Here is a 24,763-nt window from a genome sequence, read left to right as displayed (position 1 = left end):
GAGGATAAACACTTGAATAGTTTAGTCAAGGTGTTGGAAACCTCTGGCATGTAGAGTAATTGTTTTTAAGGCTTGTAAAACTTAAACAACTAGATTAACTGCTTAAAGCTCATAATAAATAAGAAAGTGGTTAAGTCTCTCTGGAGTGTCCTGGTTTCCCTTGAATCAAAAATAAATTGAACCATATGACAGGCGCCCATGCTGCAGCTCGAACCTCATCTGTGCGGCTGCAACTCTGGCTTCCTACTGGGGGCGGGGGAGAGAAGTGTGCGCATATGTCCCTGGGGCTCAAGAGTAATTATCAGGGCTGTCAATTGACCTGCATTAATGCCTGTGATTAATGCAGGACAGGATTAATGTGTTAATTTTTTTAACGCATTAATCGCAGGCGTTAATGCTACACAACCCCTTTGAAGTGCTGTTGCAGTGCTTCAAAAGGGCAGCGCAAGCGGAGCCAGGGATCAGCTGGAGTCCCCAGCAGATCCCTGGCTCCACTGTTGCAAAGTATATGATCTATCGAGTACAAAGAGCATGCACACGGGCCTGGGCTCCTCAGTTCCTTCTCTTCAATGGAAAAGCGTCATATCCGAAGTAGAGGGGAGGACGGTGGGTAGTGGAGCACCCCAGGGACACTCATCTCTAAGAATGTCAGTTACTGAATAGATGAGTAATCCTCTCTTCTCCCTCAAGAGATATCCCTATGGGTGCTCCACCCAGGTGACTGTAAGCAGTGCCCCTTTGGATAGTAGGGTCTTTATATCAGGCTGGAAGGCTGCAGACAAAACAGCTCTGCCCATTCTATCGTCAGCTGCAGTGTCCTGTAACAGGGCATAGTGTTGTACAAATGTGAGCTTTGATGCCCATGTAGCTGCCTTGCATATGTTGACAAGGAGAAGGAACGTTGTGCAGGAAGGCAGTAGATGTGGAGACAGAACATGTAGAATGTACTCTAATGGAGTCAGGAGGATGGACTTCTTTGAGCTGGTAGCACAGGCATATGTAGTCAGTTATCCATTTAGAGAGTCTCTGCTTGAAGATGGTGTTTCCCCGAGGTTGTGGTGCAGTGGAGACATAGAGCTTAGGAGTCCTTCTGGATGGTTTCTACTTAGATAGAAAGATAGTGCCCTCCGTATGTCTAGCGTATGCATGGCAGACTCAAAATGGTTGGTGTGTGGTTTCGGGAAGAATGTTGGTAAGTGAATTGGTTCATTTAGATGGAAGGAAGAATGTACTCTGGATAGAAATTTAGGCTGTGTGTGAAGCATGACTACCTTGAAAGAAGATGGTATATGGAGGGTCTGCCATGAGAACACCGAGTTCTCCCATCCTTCTAGCAGAGGTGACTGCAATCACGAAGGCTGTTTTCATGGTGAGGTGTAACAGAGTATGTGGCCAAAGGCTCAAAGCAGATGGCATAACGCGCATTAAGGACAAGAAGTAGGTCCCAGGGATGTGTTGGTGGTCTGATATTCAGGTATAATGCCTAAGTGCCCTTCATAAATCTTTTGGTGATTGGATGTGCAAATATGGTGGCATTATCTACCTTATGGTGGAATGTGGTGATGAGAGCAAGATGAACCTTGATCGAGTTAATAGAGAGGCCTGTGGATTCAAGTTCCAATAAATAATCAAGGATTGAGTGAAGGGGTGCAGAGGTTGGGGAGGTATGTTTTTGTGTGCACCAAGCAGCATACCTCCTTCCATTTTTGGAGATAAATAGTGCATGTAGTTAAGAGTCCTGCTGTTCAGGACAGTGAGTACTGGTTCTGAACACACTAGCTCTTCATGAGAGAACCACTTGAGTAACCAGGCTCTGAGGTGGAGACACTATGTTGGGATGAAGAATCTGGCCATTGCATTGAGATAGGAAATTGAACTGGAGTGGAAGGGGGATGGCGGGATACCTTCCCATCAGGAAGGGACACCATGGTTGCCTGGGCCATGCCAGTGCTATTAAGATGACATGTGAATTGTCTGTTCTGATCTTCTGTTTTACTCAGTTGAGTATGGGTGGGAAGGTGTTTAAATAAACAAAACCCAAAAAAACATGTTGGTCATGGGAGCAAAAAGGCATCCCCCCTGGAGTGGAATCCCAGGCCTGCTCTGGAAGAGAACTCTGGGCATCTTTTGTTATGGGCTGTTGTAAATAGATCAAGATAGGGAAACCCTCAGCATTGGAAAATGGTGCGTAGGACAGAATTGTCCAACTCCCGCGCATGTTATACAGGGAAGCAATGACAGAATGTGTCCACAGCGGTATTTTGGACACTAGGTGGGTATGTGGTGGATATAGTGATGTTGTATTTGAGGAACCAATTCTAGAGTTAGATAACCTCTACTTGGAGTGGGAATGAGCTCCACCCTGCCTGTTCATGTAGAACACGAATGCTATGCTGTCTGTCATGATCCTTAGATTGTGGCCCCCGATGACAGGGAGGAAGTGGAGGCAGGTGTAGCGTACAGTTCTGAGCTTGAGGAGGTTGATATGGAGGGTGGTTTTGGAAGTGGATCATAGTCTCTGCATTATGGTTTCTCCTGTGTGTGCTTCCTATCCCGTGAGGGATGCATCTATTGTGATGGTGATTGTGAAGTGTTCTTGTTGAAATTGAACCCCTTTGCATATGTGTAGTGGGATGGTCCACTACAGTAGTGAGACTTTGACTATAGATGGCTTTGTGAGGTACTTGAGGAGTGTGTGCCATTTTGATTTGTATACTGAAGCTAGTCAGGTTTGAAGGCATCTCATGTGCAGGCAGGCATTGGGGACAACAAAGGTGGAGGCTGCCATACGTCTCAATAGCTTGAGGCAGTCGCAAGCTGTGGCCTGTGGGTTAATGTTAATGGTGTGTATAAGACTGCAGATTGCTCTGAAACTTTCCTGTGGCAGTGAGGCTTGACCAGTTGTGGAGTCGAGAAAGTTGCCTATGAAGTGGGTTTTTTGGGTAAGTGTTAATGTTGACTTGTCTCAGTTTATTTGTAGGCCCAACTTTTGGAAGTACTGCATCGTCATCGATGTTGCATGAAGAGCGTGAAAATGGGTTGGAGACTTCAGCAGACAATTGTCCAGAAATGGGAAGATTATCAGGGCCTGCTTCCTTAAATATGCTGTTACCATACCCAGTAGCTTTGAAAACACTCGTGGTGCTGCAGAAAGACCAAAGGGAAGGACAGTGTATTGATAGTGATCATACTCAAGTGTAAATCTGAGGTAGCATCTATGTGGTGGGTGGATAGTAATATGAAAATTTGCATCTTGGAGGTCCAGAGCTGAAAACCAGTCTCCCTACACGCACCAGTGCTGGGACTATTGTGGAAAAAGGGAGCATCCTGAATTTTTGTTTTTGTACATATTTGTTCAAATCCCAGAGGTCTAGAATGGGTTGCCATCCCCCATTTTTCTTTTCTGTCAAGAAATAATGTGAATAAAACCCTTTCTACCTGTGCTGAGTAGGCACTGGCTCTATGGCTCCAAGGTGGATAAGGTGTTGCATCTCTGAACGGAATAATAGCATATGAGAAGGTCCCTGAAGAGGGATGGGAGGGGGTGGTGGGTCAGGAGGTAGGGATGTGAATGGGATGGTTTATCCTGACTGAATGATCTCCAGGACCCAATGGTCTGAAGTGATAGATTTCCAGTTATGGAAGAGTGGTTGTAAACAGAAGGTGAAGGATGGGTTAGTCACTGTAAGCACTGGGGAGAGTGGATTGCTTTCAATGTTCTTGACCGATACCTTATTTGCTTATTGGAAAGCTGCGGGTTGGGTCACCCCAGAAAGTGGAGGGCAACGTCTTTGGGTCTCTGGCGTTATTGGCAATGAGTATCATATTGTCAGTGCTGTGCGTGGTGTGAGTAATAGGGGTATCGCTGTCGCTGGTATGGCTGATACCCGTATTGTTTCTTCTTTGGCATACGTGTTTGTGGAAGAACTGAAGGGTTGCTCGAGAGTCCTTCATGGAGTGGAGGACCTTATTGGTATTGGCAGCCAAGAGCATATCAAATGGAAGATCCTCTATTGCAGTGTGGATTTCCCTTGGGAAGAAGGAATATGAAAGCCAGGATACACAATGCATGACTGCTGTGGCTATGGACCTGGCGGCCGTGACCATGACATCTAGTGCAGCTTGGAGTGCTGTGTGGAATATATTAACTGGCCTTCAGAGACCAGTGTCTGAAATGCTGTTTCTTGTATTGAGGCATGTCATCATAAAAGTTTGTATTTTGGAGTTGTTTCTGTGGTCATATTTTGCTAATAGCACCACGTAATTGGCTACCCTGAATTGCAAGCAGGAGGAGGAGTATACTTTTTGCCCATATGCCACTGTCCTTTTATTATCTTTGTTGGATGAAGTGGTCTTGAATTGTTGGTGGTGTTTGTTCTTCTGGTTAGCTGCTTCCACTTCTAGCAAGTTGGGAACAGGATGTGTGTAGAGGAATTCAGTGTCCTTAGAGGGAACAAAGTACTTCTAGTCCACATGCTTGCTTGTGAGTGTGATGCAGGCAGGGGTCTGCCATATAGTTTGTGCAGGCTGCAGGATGGCTGCATTATTTCGGAGGTAGCAGTGACTTACTTCACCTGTGAGCTTTCCTCCAAAGCAATACTGAAGTCATCCACCACTCTCTTAAAGAGGTACTGAAAGTGGAAGAGTTCAACTGTAGATGTGGTGGGCAGTTTGGCTTGTTGGCGTAAAAGGGGTGCCCCAGTGGTCATAGATGAATCATCCCTTGTTTGTATGTCCAGTATAGGGTCAGAATTAAGAGTCCACATCCACTTGAAAGGTTGGCAGGGGAGGGTTATGGATTTGCCCAGTGTAGCAGGACAATTAGTATGTCGTGCTCTGTAATGTTCCCAGTTACCTCAGTATAGCAGACAGCCAGGGAATGGTATTGGTGGTGCCATCCAGGAGTGGGCATGCCACAGGTATTGTGTGGCACGTGTATTTTGCCTGCGTGGGACCCTATACTCAGATGGGTAATAGAGTAGAGAAAGGTCTTTGTTCTCCAACTCATCTTCCTCCCCACTGGAAAGGTAGTGAAGAGAGTTGCAGGGTACTGGCAGTATTGTGTTTGTGGCCCCTGGTGAAAATCCCCATTCAGAATAGGAGACCCTGGAGAGGAGAAGACTGAAATCAGCTGCACTGTGGAACTGGTGCGAGCAGAGTGTGACTGTGGTGTCATGCTGAGGTGAACTGGAGATGGCATCTGGGGAAGATGAGGAGAGAGTGTTGGTTCAATGTGAGTCAGAGCAGTTTGTTGCTGCATTGCCAAGCAGGCAGGCATCCTTGGCAACTTCAAAGGCTGCTGAGGTGGGTAGTGTGACTGCTATACTCCATCTCCAGCCGGGGATGGCAGAGAAGGAACTGAGGAGCCTGGACTGCACATGTGGTATTTATACTCTGACAGCTTCTTGGGCAGGCAAAGCACATGTACAGACCAGGGGGATGGGTACTGCTGAGAAAATCTCTGATCAAAGGTGCTGGGATGCACCTTCACCAGAGTGGAGCCCCCTCATGGACATCTCTCGAGGGAGAATATTAGGTTCTCCTGTGGACTCATCATTTGTAGTATGCATCAAAGCTAAGGAATGCATCACTGGAGCAGGTGGGGTCTTGTTGCAGCTGCCCCATCTTCCAGAGGACTGTTCTCTTGGGATGGACTTCACCTAAGTAGGGAGGGAAATAGACTTCTAGGATGGAGGCTGGCTCAACTGATTAAGAGAGCTTTAAACTAGGAATTTGGGGGAGATGGTTGGGAGATGTCCAGGTAATCTCTACGCCAGATTTTAACACTGAGAGGGAGGAAAACGAAGTAAGAAAGGATATAGCTGGGGGTAGGAAAACGTACATGAGGAAGGTTAGGGTGGATACCAGTCTAATAGGTCATATTGGAGGTACAACGTCCGTGCCAAATTGGCTAAAGATTGTGAGTGAGGCCAAACAGCAAAAATTAAGATGTTTGTACACCAATGCGAGGAGCCTAGGTAACAAAATGAAGGAACTAGAGCTAATGGTCCAGGAAGTGAAACCAGATTGTATAGGAATAACAGAAACACGGTGGAAAACTAGGCATAACTGGAGTACAGGTATTGAAGGGTATGTGCTATTTAGGAAAGACAGAAATAAGGTTAAAAGTGGTGGAGTCGCATTGTATTTCAAAGATGAGGTAGATTGTAAAGAAATAAAAAGTGATGGAATGGAGAAGACAGAGTCTGTTTGGGCAAAAATCACATTGGGGAAGAAAACTATCAGATCCTTCTCTGGGATAGTGCTTGGGGTGTGTTATAGACCACCAGGATCCTATTTGGATATGGATAGAGACCTCTTTAATGTTTTTAATTAAGTAAATACTCATGGAAACTGCATAATCATGGGAGATTTCAAATTTCCAGATATAGACTGGAGAACAAGTGCCAGTAATAATAATAGGGCTCGGATTTTCCTAGATGTGATAACTGATGAATTCGTTCATCGAGTAGTTGCTGAACCAACAAAGGGGGATGCTATTTTAGATTTGGTTTTGGTGAGTAGCGAGGACCTCATAGATGAAATGGTTGTAGGAGACAACCTTGGCTCGAGTGATCATGAGCTAATTCAGTTCAAATTAAATGGAAGGATACACAAAAATAAATCTGAGACTAGAGTTTTTGATTTCAAAAGGGCTAACTTTAATAAATTACGGAAATTAGTTAGGGAAATTGATTGGACTAAAGAAATTATGGATCTTGAGGTGGAGGAGGCCTGGGATTATTTTAAGTTAAAGTTGCAGAAGCTGTCAGCCAAAAGAAGGCTGAGGGGGGACATGATTGCACTCTTTAAGTATATTAGAGAGATAAATACCAGGGAGGGAGAGGAATTATTTAAGCTTAATACCAATGTGGACACAAGAACAAATGGATATAAGCTGGCTAGCAAGAAATTTAGACTTGAGATTAGATGAGGGGTTCTAACCATTAGAGAGAGGATTGAGGTTCTGGAACGGCCATCCGAGGGAAGTAGTGGGGGCAAAAGATCTAGCTGGCTTCAAGATTAAAGTAGATAGGTTTATGAAGGGGATGGTTTGATGAGATGACATGATCTTGGTAACTAATTGACCGTTCATTATCAGTGGTAAATAGGTCACTGGAGGGATGATAGGAGTTACTATAGAGAATTTTCTGTGTGTCTGGCTGGTGAGTCTTGCCCACATGCTCAGGGTTTAGCTGATCGCCATATTTGGGGTCAGGAAGGAATTTTCCTCCAGGGTAGATTGGCAGATGCCCTGGAGGTTTTTTGCCTTCCTCTGTAGCATGGGATACAGATCACAGCTGGAGGATTCTCTGCATCTTGGGGTCTTCAAACTACTTGAAGGCTTCAATATCTGAGATATAGGTGAGAGGATTATTCTAGGAGGGGGTGGGTGAGATTCTGTGGCCTGCATTGTGCAGAGGGTCAGACTAGATGATCATAATGGTCCCTTCTGACCTTAAAGTCTGTGAGTCTGTGGGGTCCTGGTAGATTTATCTCCAGAAGCTTTACGTTTTCTGCCTTTATTGAGGGGGGTGGGGACCGACACTAAAATCACCCTCAAATCTCTGTCTCTATATTCAGAGTTCTCCGTTTGGACCCTAACTTTGATGTATTTGATATTTGGGGTTGGCACCAGATCTTTTATTTGGTCAGCGTCAACTCTTTTATTGCCGCTATCTTCTTTGCACTGGTACTCAATGTCACTTTCTTCCAGATCAATCACTGGATGATGTTGGTTTATCCACTTAGCAGGATCCTCAAGGTATCCCATGAAATCTTCATGAATTGTTTAGTAGATGGAGCTTTATTCTAGTTTTTACAATACACATCCTAGTGGATAATGATGAGCACACCAAACATCTGCTCAATATAGGAGATTGTCCTAAGAGAACAGACAGGTACTGTGGCAATCTTTTAAAGGTGATTAACTCATCACAGGATGGACAAGTACAGATGGCCACAAGCTCTGTTACTATTATGTTAAGAAGCCCTGAACAGGAGTGAATTTACAGGGAGTCTAGCTGTCAATTTTTAGTGCAGATGAGTAGATATCACAGCAATTGTAAGTCAAGGTCAGAAGAGCTGACAGTTTTCAGTACATTTGTAGAAGGTTTAACAAAAACTAAGAACAAATGAAGATTGCCAACCTTACTTTTTCTGCTCCAGGAAAATTAATTTCCTTCCACATTGCTGATGAGCTGTTCAATGAGAGGCTGTATAAAATGTTCTGTCGGAATTTGTTAGAAAGGAAGGGGAGACAGAAAAAATACCACTAAAACAAAACACAAACCCACTCAACTAGAGAAGGCTCACCCGATTACCAAGAACCTATGTAAAACCAACTAATAATAATTCTGTGGACAGATCATAAAGAACAAAAGACTGATCCAGAGGATTCTCTGGACAGCTACAATAAACACTAAAGCTTTTAAAGGTGGAAGAAATTTAGGGTTACCATATTTGAACGTTCAAAAAAGAGGACACTCCTGAGGGGGAGTGTATCTCTATCAGTATCTACCAACTCCCGTTGTATTAATGTGTGTATAATAATAATAATATAAATACAGATATGCTCCCTCTCAGGAGTGTCCTCTTTTTTAAAAATTCAAATATGGTAACCGTAAATTTATGAACCACAATACAGTTAACAGCTGGGCTTGAAGACATGTCACATTTTGCCTTTGAGGATCAATGAAATTCCTCCAGCAACTCTATTTAAATGGACTCTGACAGAATGAAGTTTATATTGCGAAGCTGAGTTGTCAGAGTGAAAGGAGCTATGAAAAAAGTCTTTTACTGGCAGACAAGATCTGTTTGCACAGGTTGCCAGACTAATGGCATACAATTTAGGACAAATATCACAAATCTCCATTTGTTCCCTCTGCTTGCTTTTATAATTTATTAATTTGACTGGGTAACAACTTTGAATACAAACACTGTAAAATAAAGTTAACTAAATTCTCAACTGAAGACAAAAGATTTGGTGACAATGGTACCTGCTGAGTGGGAGAGGGAGTTCTTGTTTTTTGTAACATTTCCTTCAGTAAAATAGTACAGGCAGTCCCCGGGTTACATGGATCCGACTTACATCAGATCCCTACTTACAAACGGGGTGAGGCAACCCCGCACTAGTTGCTTCCCCCCAGCAGACCAGGGAGACGCGAAGCTAGCACCCCCCCCCCCCAGCAGACCAGGGAGACAAGGAGCGGCTTTTCTCAGCAGACACCTCAGCTTGAGAATAAAGGACTGAGGGAAGTGAGGTGTGGGAGAATAAAACCGAGCTCTGGAGAAATGTTTGGCTAGAGTTTCCCCTATAATATGTACCAGTTCCGACTTACATACAAATTCAACTTAAGAACAAACCTACAGTCCCTATCTTGTACGTAACATTATTGCAAGACTTCTACAAATGGGGAAGAAAAGCAATACTGAGATCAGCAGAAGAGTATCCACTTCTTCAGTACAACATTAATACTATAAGCTATCTTGAGAAACCAGTGACTAGATTTAAAGGCACAAAATAATACACTGAAATGGTAAGGCTCATTTTAGTTAAAAGCTTCATTCTAACTTGCTGAAGTATCGGGTTGACAGTAGACAGGAAGGTAGTATAATTTATGCAAAAACTTTAAAAATCCATTATCAATAAGAAATTACCACTGTTCCTTTGGAAAACTGAAAATTATAGATATGTAGAGCTAGAAGGTACATGTCAAGAAGTTATCTATTCTATTACCCTGTTATAAGGCAGGACCCCGGATACCCAGACCATCCCTGACAGATGTTTGTCCAACCTGAAATACCAACAATGAGGATTCCAAACCACAGTTTCCCTTGGTAACCTATTCCAGTTCTTAACTATCCTTAAAAATTAGAAAGTTTTCCCCACAACAGGAGCCGCTGCTGGGAGGAGCCAGCTTAAAAGCCTCTATCAGAAGCAACAGCATGGGGGGATTGCGGGGAGGGAAAGCAACTGTGAAGCAGCCTCTCGCCATGGGCAGAGGCTGCTCTAGCAGCAGCACCGTACATGGTGACCCAGGCTGGCCACAGGCAGAGAACCAATACCACAGGAGTCCCAGCTCTGTCCCGGCTTAAATTGGCCAGAGACCTAGCCCTGCTGTGGCGCTGTCTGCACACACCCAGCTCCTACTACATTTAAACTGCAAAGCCACAGCAGGGGTAGCTCCTGGATCAGCTCTGGGACACAGTGCCTTCCCTTATCAATTGTATAGTTGATACAAATTGTATTGATTACATGATTTGTCAGTTACCTGGTTCTTAATACCCTTAGTCAAATGCTCTTTAAATTATGTACCAAGTGCAAGAAAGGACTTTAATGTAGTCCCACTAGATAGCAACAACCCTTAGAATAGCTGAGAGAAATATGAACACTTAAGACAAACTGTTTACAACAAACCATGATACCCTTTGCTCCATAACTATTATACTGTTTACCTCAGAAAACTTTAATTTTGCAGAACTTTGTTTATTTAATTATGCAAATAGGAAATATCGTCCCCCAAATAGTTAGTTTTTTGGATAATTCTTCTCAAATAGGTTGGATGTAATGCTAGCCCAGTTTCTCACCATTAAATGGACTTACCTTGGGAAGAGCCCTCCTCTTCATCATCCAAGGTGAGATCAATGACAGCTCCTGAGTCACTGCCTGTGACCTTTCCACTCTGAAAGACAAAACTCCCACATTTTGCAAAGGCAACTAACTCCATGGAAGACAGGAGATAAAGAGGTATTAACTGAAAAAATGAGTAAAAAGGGACTCAGAGATGAAGCTTGGTGATTGGAAAGGGACTAACAATATTAGTGGAAGGAGGCTGAGGAGGAGCTGAAAACGGAATGAATAGCATGTAACACTAATGTTTTACAATTTTGTAAGATGTAATAGAGAGATATTATAGGGTACTGATATTTTATAAATGTATTATTATTATTTAGCCACCTTTCATATAAGAATCTCAATTTTTAAAGACAAAATACAGGTTGAACTCTCTAGTCCAGTATCCTTGAGATCTGGCCAGTGCTGAATCAGTGAATTTGCTGAACCACAAGAGGTCAATATTGTTTAATAGCATTACCAATATTTGCATTGCTTACTAGGCTCTTAGAAGACATTTAGGGGTAAATCAGAGCTAAAGAACATCAGAGAACACTAAGAACCAGAACTGGTAGCTATAACCGAAGTTTATGAGACCACGGGAAACTTGGCCACATCCATGATAAGTGGACACCTGGCTAACTAAAATCATGACAGACAATGGATATTGCTGAACCAGAAAGTGCTGGACTAGAGAGGTTCAACCTGTACACAGCAGACTGTGCTTTCCTCAGTTATTCTATAAAACATCAGTGTTGTTACAAGAAAACAAAAACAACAAGAGAGTGGCTTTAACAATCAGAGAAACGCATTAACCAACTTGAAGTCAACTGCCCAGAGTATATGCCTATAATGAAACTGACTTTATACTGTAAAAGTAAAGGCAAATACCGCTTTGGGATCTATACATTTACTGGGCATATTAAAAAATCCTTGATGATTAAAATTTTCCAATTGCATCTAGCCTTCTGAAATAATTTCATTAATATAATTATAGCCACAGGTTATGTTGGAGTAACATACAGATGGAGTAATTTGGAAGCACTCTTTTAAAGCTTGTGAACAAAAGCAGCTTTTGAGTCTTTGTGAAGGCTCAGTGTTGCAACAACCTAAAACATTATCCTCCAGAGAGAGATTTTCCTTAAAAGTAAACTAGTTTTCTGCAAAAAAGTTGTCAACAAAATCTGAATGCATGTACTCCTTTAAGCTGTTCAAACTTGCTAGACAGTCTACTCTCCACCCATGCACTTACTTGAGAGGGTAGGAAACGGATGAGGAGAAAAGAATGTGTATTTCAGGGTTTCTGCATACATTCTCTGGAGAAGGTATTAATAATGTCATCTCCTGCTTTCATAAGCCTATTGCAAAGTTTGGGAACTTTCTTGTTGGTGGGGGTGGTGAACAGATGCTATGCAAGAGTCCACCAACGGCTGCAGATTCAACAACCTTAATGACTCTTCAAATCCTTGGGGTAAACAAATGGGTTGAAAATAAAAGTAACAATCCCACAGAAAAATTAATGTGATGAAATGGTATAGAATAGGGTCTTCTCATTAGGTTAGTTCAAATGCCTATGTCAGTCCTAGAAGATGGAAGATGTGCAGTGCTGTCAAATGACAGTGGATCCGAAGAGCCATGGCATTAGAAGTTATCTCTATGACAAACTAATTATCCCTCCTTTGATATTCAAGAGAGCACCCAGAAGGGAGACACACTGAGGGGGACAGAATGGTGTCAGAGCTCTCTTTCTGGATATTCTGAATCCCAAGTGAAGGAGTCATCAAACACTAGGACATTTGAAATGAGAGTGGCTGATATTGATGACCTCTTCGTAAGTATTCCAAACAGGAACTCAACTGGATTTTGCTGTCTCTGAAGGATGCTGCTGCCAGTGCTAAGATCTTTATGAATATCCTACATGAGGCAAGATCAAAATTAAGAGAAGTTTTACTGAAAATGGCTCTGCTTAAGGGCAAAATTAGATTACTCTGATGGAATTCTAGATTTTCTACGTCTTTTTAACTTGACAAGAAATTCCCTTTAACAACTGTGCTAAACAGAATAGTTTCTATTTTTTTTTTTTTTTAGTTTTCAGACTCAGTCAGAAGTGATCTCCTTCCACAAGAAAATACAGATTCCCTAGGACAGAGGTGGGGAAGCTCAGGCCTGTGGGCCAGATGTAGCCCCGGGCTTACCTGGATTCAGCCCCCAAGGCTCAGCGCCCCCTCCAGCATTGGGAAGCCTGCACTGGCACTCCAGCTCCCGCCCCCCCCCCAAGAGGCCAGAGCACACAAAATCTACTAGACCGGGCCCCCTCTATGCTCTGGTGTGTGAGGGGAAAGTCTTTCTCCTCAGTTGGAGGCCATGTCAGTGAGGGGTGTTTTCTGCTGTTTTTTTTTTCCTTGTCACTTGTATGCGGCCCCCGACTGATTTTTCTATGGGTCAGTGGGTTCCCAAAAAAGGTTCCCTACCCCTATCCTAGGGGATCCTCCAAAGGAGGAGAGGAACTAACTCCAAATGGTATTAGAGGCCTGCCTAACTTGTATCAGCCAGTTAATAGGGCTACAAGTTACGTGATCTTGGAAGTTGATTGTGGAAAATCTAATTAGTGACTCACAAAAGAACAATCAAGTCCAAAATGAATTAGCCAATGAAGGGAACAATGTCTTGAGATCAGCCATGTCTCTTCCAATGTCTTGTACAGGCAATCTCCCCAAAAGGGAAGGCCCATACAATGGAGTGTAGATGCAAGACTGATTGTCCTTAAATCAAAACTAGTGATTAATTCAATGGTGGCTGCGCCAGGGCTGTAACTATGTCTTTTAAGAATCATAAAAATTAGTTGGAAAAGACAATGAAGTCTAGCTTAACATCCTACTGAGCTTCTGTGTTCTTGCAGAAGGAGAGGTTACTCACCTCTGCATTAACTGGAGGTTGAGATGGTTGTCCCCGTGGGTGCTCCACCTTAGGTGCTTCAGTGCCGCTGAGCCCAGGACGGAGATCTTTTACAGCAGTACCCATGGCCAGCCGCACATGCAGGGAGCTGGTGTGTGTTGCATACAGGCTACTATGCATGCGTGACCGGCTCCCCCCACCCCACTCTTCAGTTCCTTCTCTGCCCTGGAGATACTGTATCTCGAAGCAGAGGGGAGGAGAGAGGGTGATGGAGCACCCACGGGGACAACTATCTCGAAGAACTCTAGTTACTGCAGAGGTGAGTAACGTCTCCTCCTCCTTTGAGGACTATCCCCATGGGTGCGCCACTTTAGGTGAGTATAAAGCAGTGTTCAGCTTCGGATGCTGAGACTGAGAAGCCATGAGGATTGTGTGGCCAAAGTTTGTGTCTGCGCCTGTGAAAGTCTACAGTGCGTAATGTTGTGTGAAGGTATGTATTGAGGCCCATGCTGCGGCTCTGCAAATGTTCTCAGTTGATTCTCCTCATAGGAATGCCATGGTGGCTGCCATTGCACGTGTCGAGTGTGTCCGTACAGCTAGTGGTAACTCCTTTTGGGCTATGGCATATGCTAGCTTGATGCAGCCATATATCCACTTTAATAGTCTCTGATTTGATATGGGCAGCCCCTGTGACCTGTCAGTCAAAAAGACAAAGAGCCATGGAGTTTTCTTAAAAGGCTTTGTGTGTTGTAAGTAAAAGGCTAGTACCCTGCAGACATCCAGGATATGGAGAGTTGCTTCCTTGTTGTCGTTGTGTGGCTTGGGGAAGAAGACAGGTAAGTGTATCGGTTCGTTACAGTGAAACTCGATAAGTACTTTGGGGAGGAATTTGGGGTGGGTTCTAAGCACAACCGTATCCTTGTGAAATATAGTGTAAGGTGGGTCAGCCATCAAAGCTGCTATTTCGCCTACCCATCTGGCAGAGGTGATTGCTACCAGGAATGCCACTTTCATAGAAAGATGTAGGAGTGAGCAGGTGGCAAGTAGCTAGAAAAGTTTGCCATGAGCACTTTCAGTACCAGATTCAGGTTCCACGCTGGGGTTGGGATCCTTGTGTAGGGAAAATAGATTTTGTAGGTACAGTGAACCCTCGCTACTTCGCGGTTCGACTATCGCGGATTCACAACTTCGCGGACTTTTTTCATTACATTATGTATATACGTGAATCCGCGATGGTCGAACCACGAAGTAGCGGTTACCAAAACTTTAAAAAGCCTCCGGGGAAGCCGGCGGGGGGGCATCCCAGGCGCGCCTGGGCTGCTCCCCCGCCGGAGCCCCTCCGCGGCTTTCAAAGCCTCGGGGGAAGCCGGCGGGGGGGCATCCCAGGCGCGCCTGGGCTGCTCCCCCGCCGGAGCCCCTCCGCGGCTTTCAAAGCCTCCGGGGAAGCCGGCGGGGGGGCATCCCAGGCGCGCCTGGGCTGCTCCCCCGCCGGAGCCCCTCCGCGGCTTTCAAAGCCTCGGGGGAAGCCGGCGGGGGGGCATCCCAGGCGCGCCTGGGCTGCTCCCCCGCCGGAGCCCCTCCGCGGCTTTCAAAGCCTCCGGGGAAGCCGGCGGGGGGGCATCCCAGGCGCGCCTGGGCTGCTCCCCCGCCGGAGCCCCTCCGCGGCTTTCAAAGCCTCGGGGGAAGCCGGCGGGGGGGCATCCCAGGCGCGCCTGGGCTGCTCCCCCGCCGGAGCCCCTCCGCGGCTTTCAAAGCCTCGGGGGAAGCCGGCGGGGGGGCATCCCAGGCGCGCCTGGGCTGCTCCCCCGCCGGAGCCCCTCCGCGGCTTTCAAAGCCTCCGGGGAAGCCGGCGGGGGGGCATCCCAGGCGCGCCTGGGCTGCTCCCCCGCCGGAGCCCCTCCGCGGCTTTCAAAGCCTCGGGGGAAGCCGGCGGGGGGGCATCCCAGGCGCGCCTGGGATGCCCCCCCGCCGGCTTCCCCCGAGGCTTTGAAAGCCGCGGAGGGGCTCCGGCGGGGGAGCAGCCCAGGCGCGCCTGGGATGCCCCCCCGCCGGCTTCCCCCGAGGCTTTGAGGATCCTACTTCTACTTCGCGGATTTTCATCTATCGCGGTCGGGTTTGGAACCTATCTACCGCGATAAACGAGGGTTCACTGTACCGCATAAATCGTTTGATTGATGGATGCGTGAAAACTGAATGTGCTTGGATAGGGGCATGTAAAGCACAGATAGATGCCAAGTGCACTTTGATGGTATTAAGGGAGAGGCCTGTGGTATCTAGTTCTAATAGGTATTTCAAAATGTGAGATTCATCTGAGAGCTGTGCACCAGGCCTGGAACCTCTTCCATTTTTGCATATATGTCGTCTGAAGTTGGCATGGACACACTGCATCGGTTCTGTGAATGTCCGTTCTGATGGGAGTAAGCCAGCAAGCATCCACGCTCGCAGATGTAATTTGTGGATGTGTGGATGAGGAATTCAACCGTTTTGCTGAGTGATCAGCATACGTACTGGCAGAAAACGATATGGTGGCAATACATTCATTTGTAACAGGTAAGGATACCATGTTTGTCCAGGCCAGTTGGGTGTTACAAGTATCAGTCTGACCTTCGCTTGTCTGATTTTGAGGATCACTTTCTGTATCAGGGGGAAGGGAAGGAACGCGTATGCTAAGCGTTCCATTCTATACTGAAAGTGTCCCCCCAGAGAGTCCGGACCTATTCCTGTTCTGGAGCAGTAGCTTGGGTATTGGGAACTGCTGCTGGTTGCAAAGAGGTCCAGTGCTGGAAAGCCCCACTTCTTGAAGAGGTGATTGAGGACTGTTTTGTTCATTTCCCATTCGTGATTCTGGGGAAACTGTCTGCTTAATCTGTCTGCTAATATGTTGTCTTTGCCTGTTAGGTATGTGGCTGTCAGCTGTATGTTCCGTGGAATGCACCATTCCCAGAGGCTCCTGGCATAATTGGTAAAGCGCGCTCCTCCCTATCTGTTGATGTAGTACATCGTTGAGATATTGTCTGTGAGTATGTGTACTGTTTTGCCTCAAATGATGGGGAGAAAATGGAGGCATGCATTCCTTACTGCCCTTAGTTCCAGTACATTTATGTGTAGTCTGGTCTTGATCAGAGTCCATTGTCCCTGTACGTGTTCGTGGTTCAGATGTGCTCCCCAACGAGGAGTGAGACATCTGTGGTATCACAGATGGAGAAGGCCGCTGAAAAGATACTCCTGCACACACGTTGTCATGTACCATCCACCATGTAAGAGAGGTATTTATGTGGCTGGGCATGATTAAATTTTTGCTCAGGGGTGAATGTGAGGTCGATATATTGTGTGGAACCACAGCTGTAGTAGTCTCATTCGTAGCCTGGCATATTGGACCATGAAGGCGGCAGCGGACATGTGCCCCAGTATTTGCATACAAGATCGTGGGGTTATGCTTGGGCATGACTGTGCTGTCTGTATGAGTTGTCTGAGAGACAACCATCTGTTGTGAGGTAGGAATGCCCTGGCTTTTGTGCAGTCCAGGAGCACCCCTATAAACTCCAAAGTCTGTGAGGGGGGAAAATATGCACTTTGCCGCATTGAGCATCAGGCCCAGTTTGCCAAGGAGGGCTGTGGCAGTGGAGACGGCCTGTCGTGTTTCTTGTTGAGTGGGCCCTATTGTGAAGCGAAGAAATCTTCTGTGTGATGGGTGAATTGCAATATGAAAATATGTATCATGGAGGTTGAAGGTAGACATCCATGCTCCTTTCTCTAGGGTAGGTATAACTGTAGCCAGGGTAACCATCTGGAAGCACTGGTATTGGATATATCGATTGAGTTTTCATAAGTCTAGTATCGGTCTCCATCCCCGATTTTCTGATCGTGAGAAAATAATGGGAGTAAAAGCCCCTTCCCCTGTGCTGTTTGGGGACCTCCACTATGATTCCTATTGCCGTGAGGCGTTCCGCCTCTTGTAAGAGTAAGGTCTTGTGAAAGGGGTCCCTGAGGAGGGATGGGTTAGGGGGGTGGGAAGGAGGAATGGATGTAAAGAGGATGCAGTAACTGTTTATGATTTCCAACACCCACTTGGTGGTGGTTATGTCCTGCCAAGATGGATAAAAATTGGCTAGTCTATTGCCAAATAATAGAGATGGCTTTATTTGCTGCCCTAGAGATTCGGGTGATATCAGACCATCGACCAGACCTTGAAATTTGCTGCCTGGCTGTCATGGATTCTTGGTTAGATCACTGGTCTGACAGTTGCCTGTGCCTGTTACCAAATTCTCTTTGTTGCTGGTTGAAGGCTGTAGGTCTATAACTTTGTTGAAAAGACCTATTCTGCTTTCTTCTCATTACAGGAACTTGGATTCCTAATGTTCTGAGGGTAGCTCTGGACTCCTTCAGGGTATGGAGAGACGTGTTTGTGTTGTCTGTAGACAGCTTTGCACCTTCAAACAGGAGGTCCTCTACAGTGTTCTCGACCTCTCTCGGGAATCCTGACTGTTGCAGCCACTACGCCCTTCTCATGATTATGGCAAAGGCAAGGGATCTAGATGCGGTGTCCGTGGATTTGAGCGCGGCTTGATGTGCTGTGCGCACGATAAGCGTACCCTCTTCCACATTTGCTTTAAATTATTCTAATTTTGTATGTGGAATGTCCTCAACAAAAGTAGACATCTGATCAAAAATGCGAGGAGTATATTTCGCTAATAGGGCTGTGTAGTTGGCTGTTCTCATCTGCAGGTTTGTGGAGGAATAAGCCTTTTTCCCCATCATGTCCAGTCCTTTCCAGTCTCGGTCATTGGGGGCTAGGCGCAAGTTTTGTTGTCTGCCCCTTTGAGTGACTGCGTCTACTACCAGCGAGTTTGGCGCTGGGTGGGAGAAAAGGAACTCTGCCCCTTTGGGAGCTACATGGTATTTTTTGTCTGACCTCTTATGCACCGGTGGGATTGTGGCTGGGGTGGTCCATATCACTTTTGCTGGGTCCATTAGTGCCTCATTCATTGTGATGGCAAGCTTTGAATATAGAGATGCCTGTAGGATATTCGTGAGCTTGGGCCGGGATTGGGGAGCATCTGAGAGAGTGATGTCTAATGTCTCTACCACCCTCTTGAATAGTTCCTGAAACGCTTTAGCATCATCACCCCCTGTGGGTGTTGAGCCTGCTAGTGTGTCCTCGGGGCCCCTATCATTGGCTTGCTCTAGTAGTGAGGAGGGAAAATTGCCTTCCTCGTCGGTGGTGAATCCCTCCTGATCGTCTGAATCCAAGATGTAACGTGAGATTTGTAGGGTGAGTCTGTGCCTGGATTGTCACTGATTGAGGCTGCAGCTGCATGTCTCGTTGCTGTCTATAGAGAGCCCAGGGTCCCAGTTTGGCTAGTTAGGCACAGCTGGCGGTGAGATGCAGTACGAAGGGTGCTTTTGTGGGATATCTGGTCAAGGTTTGCATTGGGAGAGAGTAGGTATTTTAGTATATGCTCACTGGTGGCTAAACTGAGTGGAGTAGCCATAAATGTGCTCCGTAGGCTCTGTGGGGTCCCGTCTCTGCCAAAGAGAGGTGTACCCGGGACAGAGTGCCCGGCAGCAGAGATGTAGTGAATTGCGGTAGCAAGGGAGGGAAGGCAAACACTGACATGTGTGAGGCTTGCGGCATTTACATGTCAGAGTGCTTCCTTCACTCGGCTTTAGGTAACATCTGGCGTGGAGCCAGCTGAGGGAGATTGTCAGCACTTGACACCAAGGGCTGAGGCGGCTTATTTCGCGCCTCCCTTGTGAGGTCTGAGCGGGTGTTTGGCACCGACGTGGAGGCTCTCTCTCGAACCTCCATTGCTATTGAGGTTGAAGTGCAGGGGGATGTTTCTTCCCCTGGCTTTTCTCTCTGCCAATGGCTTTCGCCTTGTGCTTGTCCACAGCCTTTTTTGTGATTGGCTGGGAGGGCACGGCAACCGCAACTGACCGCTTTCTGAGAGGCGAGCCAGTGCCTGAGGGGGAGTGAGCCCGTTTGTTGGGGCTATTTGTCCCTTTGGGCTCGACCTGGAGGGATCCAATATCTCCGACCCCATACCTGGTGATACATGACGGGCTGGGGTGGAGTGCGCCTGTCTGCAAGAAAAGCTCTCATTTTTCTCCATGGTGAGGAGTTATGTCCGGAGCGCTCTTGCTCTCTTGGAGCAGTTTGTCAGTTGCTGACAGTGAGGGCTGCTTTTCGTGAAACAAAGCTGCCCTAAACAGCAGAGGTACTTGTCATGTCTGTCACACACAGAAAAGGCTGCTTTACAAATGGAGTAGCATTTGAGATCAGGCGAGTCAGGCATATCGGGTGAGACTCTGGAGGAAAGATCATTTAGGGAAAGCAGCTCGCTGCCGCTTTTCTTTCAGTTGTCCGGGTTTTTTTTCTTTCTTCTAAACGATCTAAACATAAACTACTTAACACTGACTAAACTTAAGTGGCTAACTGCTAAGGTAACTATTTACAGAGTAGATAAGATAAGACTGTGAGGGACACTGCTAGAGCTGCCACCGAAACTGGTGGTGGTAGAGAAGGAACTGAGGAGCGGGATGAGAGGGGGTGGGTGGGCCGGTCACGCATGTGCATTAGCCTGTATACAACACACACCGGCTCCCTGAGCGTGCGGCCGGCCACGGGTACTGCTGTAAAAGATCTCCGTCATGGGCTCAGTGGTGCTGAAGCATCTAAGGTAGAGCACCCACAGGGACAGTCCTCAAAGAAGAACTCTTGAATCTAGAGAAAAGAACACAAAAATAAAAGGAGGCCTGGAAGTGAGATGTTTAAGAATCAATTCATACTATTTCCTTGGGGGTGAACTGAAATTTTCTGTCACCAGGATCTAAGGGAGAAAGAAATATTAACCTCCAATGGAATAGAAGACATTTTTCGCAGATTGAGTGGCTACCTAGCCAATTCTTGGGAAAGTGATCACATGCTCCCAGTGACAGAGGATGTGAAGGAGACTGCAGTACTTGCCATAGGCCTATAGGCTAGATAACATAAGAACTCTGATTACATCTAATCTCTGCCTTCCACAGTCAAGTTGCATACATTCATAGATTCCAAGACTGGAAGACACCACTGGTCATCTAGTCTGAGCTTCTGTATAAACACGGGCTATCAAATTTCCTCCAAAATAATTCCTAGAGCATATCTAGAAATCGAAGTTCTTGCGGAAGGAAGAATCTTTTATCTGAGTTTCCTGTGGGAAAAATTCTTACTACCTTTTCCCTACTCCTTGAAAATCCATGCCTCCACTTTCAACTGAAGACTATTTTTACAAAAGCCTGAGAGGAATATTGCTCTGCAACTCCTTTAAGTAGAATGGGAGAGGAATCTGTGGATGTGTCTGCTGTCTGGCTGGTTGCTCCATCAGAAGCCAAACGCAGCTGCCTGAAATGGAAGCTGACATTAAGAGAGTCAAGAACAGGAGATGGTGCATACCGATAATGGAGCTGGATGAAGAGAAAAGCACTATTGGAAAATGGTGATTAGTCCCCTTCCACCTTACAAATCTGAACAGAAGGAAGTCCACTGGTCCAGTTTGCCATGTGAACAGGAACATAAACAAAATGCTTTATTTTTTTTAAAGGCATGTGTGTCTAGAGATCATTCTTTATCTAAGACCATGAAACAGATTTGCTTGTTTCTATCCCCTCTTGGAACTAGGCCTTCACTTTTCAGCTGCTACATAAAGGTTGCCCTAATTCAGTGGAAGTTTGGTCATCTGTAAAAGAGGGGGGTGAGACTGATGGCTTCCTTAAGTTGACAAAAAGTCAACTTTTTTGTCTCCCTCCTCCCCCGGAAATGTGCCCTTAGTAGCCTGTGTAACTTGGTGTTTTATGAAATAATGGCATCACAAACTCTCTCGGCATGTTATCCATGGACTAACCAAGCTCCTCTAATGTAAGAGTTTTTTCTCCTTCCACCTGTTAAAAGGAAGCTATATAATAGTTTTAAGCTACACAATTAACTTTCACCAAGACACAACAACGTTTAAGTGACGAAAGTTACCAGAGAGAGGGGAAGATTACTAAGGTGCTTGGCACACAAAGAATAGTGTTGTCAGAAAATGAAGCTTAAGTCCCTCTTGGGTTTTTATGATGAAGGGTTTAGAGCCACTATTTCTGAATTTTAAAAATCATGAAGATAAGGGCTTAGATAGAAAAGATACAGATGGCCATGCACCATGTAAAAAAGTGAACAAACCTGGAAAAAAAAACACACAAACAGCTCCTATCTTGAATCCTACTGTAAAAGTAGCACTGATGTTTATACCACCTTCATGCAAAAAAAGCAGAAATTAACTACTAAAACTTCCATTCATTAACAATATCCCTTAATGTTCATTGGGCACATGTTTATATTTGGTTTTGGATGTCAACCTGGTAATTGTGCATTATGAGAAGTTTGTATGTTGAATTTCTATACTTATTTCTGCAATAGCATCCCTCCTGAAGAGGGTGAAAGAAAATTAACTTCATTGTTGTTTACTATTGTGGTTGTTTTCATACCAACACCAGTAAATTTTTTCCAGAGTTTCTTTTCAAAATAAATTATTTCCCACTAATTTTTATGGAGAACCGTGAAAAATACTCTGTTTTGAAACTTAATGTCAAAGGTTAATACTTACCAGAGAGAGGGGAGAAGATGAGACAGTAAAAATGATGGGCAAGGAAAGAATAAACAGGCAATAGATGGGTAAGAGAAAGAAAGTAAGGGATGAAGAAAAACCAACAACAGAGAAAAAGAAGCAATAGACAAGAACCAGCAGCAACCTCCACCAATCCTGGAAGCAATATACAATGCTTCACAATACCACTTCATGTCCCTGTAGTGTTGTTTATTCTACCCAAAATACATGGCCAATGGGAAAGAACCAAGTACCCAATAGGCACGGCTTTTCTAAGATTCAAGTCTCTTCTAGAAAACTAATTTCTTAAGCAGTGACAAGTTAATCAAAACTCCCCTCCAGAGCATTCTTATATCTGTAATTTAGTATGCACACCTACAACACTGTAAAAATAATCTCAAACACTGGTCTTTTGCTCAGTTTGCTTCAGATAAAATGTGATTAAGTTATCACCTGCTTTCCCCAGTTCTATCTCAGCAATTCTTTCTAAGAAGAAAGAACTGCAGCACTGAATAATCTGAAAAACTGTCACACTGATCGGTGAGACAAGCCTTGGAAAGAAAGTGTCTCTCATCAGGAAGAAGGTGCTGAGCAAAGCAAGTACAAAGCACTTTTTTTTTGCCTGAAGGCAGGTAATATATGAATAAGGAGATATAAGTTGAGACATCCTATAACCAGCAGAACACAGAAGACAAAGAAACATACTACACATTTTAAGAAGAGCAACTCTTGGTGAAATTAAAATGGCTGAAACCAAAGTATTTGCTTTGACCAACTAGTTAAAATCTATAGTACTAGTAGGGACACCATAATATTTAACTGCAAGATGCTGCCTTCATTTGGGAAGATGTCACCATGCAGATTTGCAATAAAAATCTAGGTGCACCCTATTAATACTTCAAAACTAGGTAAAAGGTCTGAAAGCAAGTAACTATGTCCAAGTAGCTGTCTCATAGCCTAATGAAAAGCAACCTCAGATGCTTTATAGTAATGGCATAGTTCTTTACGATTTCTGAAGTCATTCTACTTGGAGTCTGAAGACACCAGAGTGACTTATCACACTGAATTCCACAGCTAAAATTTTCAAACTTGGAACATTTTGTTTTTCATGATCCCTGTAAAGCACACTAAAAAGAAAGATATAGCATCTGAGCTTGGAACCCAGAAGCCTTTCAGACTACTTCTGAGATATACAAGTCTAATACTAGTTTTCAATTTAACAAGTAGCAATTCCATTTCTATGAGAAATTTTAAAATACAAGGAATGAGAAATTTAAGACCAAAAGAAGTTAAAGAGGCTAATGGTCTGCTCAAGACACCTATAATTCTGAGAATCAGCTTAAGGAAAGATAGTAGCCGGTATATCAGACAATATATGCCAATTAATATTACATCAATGAATAGAACTCTGGGAAAGGAACATTTTGGATACTGCAGCTAAACACAGAAAATATATATGGACTTTTCTTTATCACTGTAAAATCTTAATTTTTATTGAAAGGAAAACATTTTGGAGAAAGTTAACAGGAATTTTTCCTTATTTGTAAATATCTATATATAATTGTAAAAGCTGTTTTGGTATTATATAACACCATGGTTCAGCTGATCTCACAGAAATAAGAATGCATGATTATTTATGTAATGCCACCTACTTTATGCAAAGAAACAATTTAAAAAAAAGAAAAATTCAATATACAAAACTGAAAATTCATTCCAGCCTACTAAAAATACAGATTCTGAAGGCTGTGTGTGTGGCAAGTCCAGAGAACTCAGAACATTTTAAATTTATATTACAACAGTTTCTACAGCAACAAAACTGAAATGAATTCAGAGCTCTGAAACAGAGAAATCTGTGCAGCATCACATTACAATCATACAAGATGCACCAAGGCATTATAGAATAGCAAAAGCACAATTAACATTTTATGTGGGGAGTTAAAACTGGGAATACTCTACTTATCTAGTGCGGTTTGGAGCCTGACACTCTCTCTTTAATCATCCGTGTGTGAAATTACAAATTTTGAACACACACTAAGAAGTGGATGGAAAGTAATAAGTGAAACATTTTTCAGTATATTCTAGCCACATAGCTTACTTCAGAATTAGATGAATATGGTCACTTAATAGTTATGAGCTCCAAAGCAATTATGTTCTTTCCCTTCTCCAAAGGGTATTCCAGCCTTGTGAAACTATTATGAAAATTTACCAAGCCAGGCACTATACCTACTTGCCTGTCTTTACTAAGATGATGAAAATGACAATAATGAAAAAGCTAAGTTTACCTGCTTTTTACTCCAAGCAAGTAGTTTCACTGGGCTGAAATATACATTTTAACATTGTGTGGGCATACACATACATTCAAAATGCAAGTACTGCCAACAGACATTTTCTTTGGCATGGGATTGTTTGTTCCCCTCGCCCTCATTCAGAAAGGCTTATTACATCCTTTGAAACAAGAACAAAGCAAGTCTGAACATACACTCAAAAAAAAGGGACCAGCAGAGTAACCAGTTTTAATATACCCCTATTTATTATATACCCTTTAATTTCTTTACTCAAATGTAAAGTGGCTCTATTTTCAGAGGTATTTTTACGTAAGTATATGGGGAAAAAAAGATTAAACATAAAA

General features: G+C 44.4%; 1 protein-coding gene across 3 annotated transcripts in view; it reads right to left on the bottom strand.

Annotated features, from left to right (window-relative positions):
• The window catches only part of ATF7IP (activating transcription factor 7 interacting protein), a 170,738-nt gene that overhangs the window by 26,401 nt on the left and 119,574 nt on the right, over positions 1-24,763 (bottom strand). For all 3 annotated transcript variants that reach the window (XM_075935202.1, XM_075935194.1, XM_014575834.3), the window contains exon 11: positions 10,607-10,685. In XM_075935202.1, the coding sequence (XP_075791317.1) occupies positions 10,607-10,685 (79 nt within the window). The remainder of the gene's footprint in view (positions 1-10,606; positions 10,686-24,763) is intronic.

The sequence above is a fragment of the Pelodiscus sinensis genome, chromosome 1 (assembly GCF_049634645.1).
Source record: "Pelodiscus sinensis isolate JC-2024 chromosome 1, ASM4963464v1, whole genome shotgun sequence".
NCBI classification, from domain to species: domain Eukaryota; kingdom Metazoa; phylum Chordata; order Testudines; family Trionychidae; genus Pelodiscus; species Pelodiscus sinensis.
The sequence above is the reverse complement of the archived record's forward strand: the minus strand, read 5'-3'. Positions and strand labels throughout refer to the sequence as shown.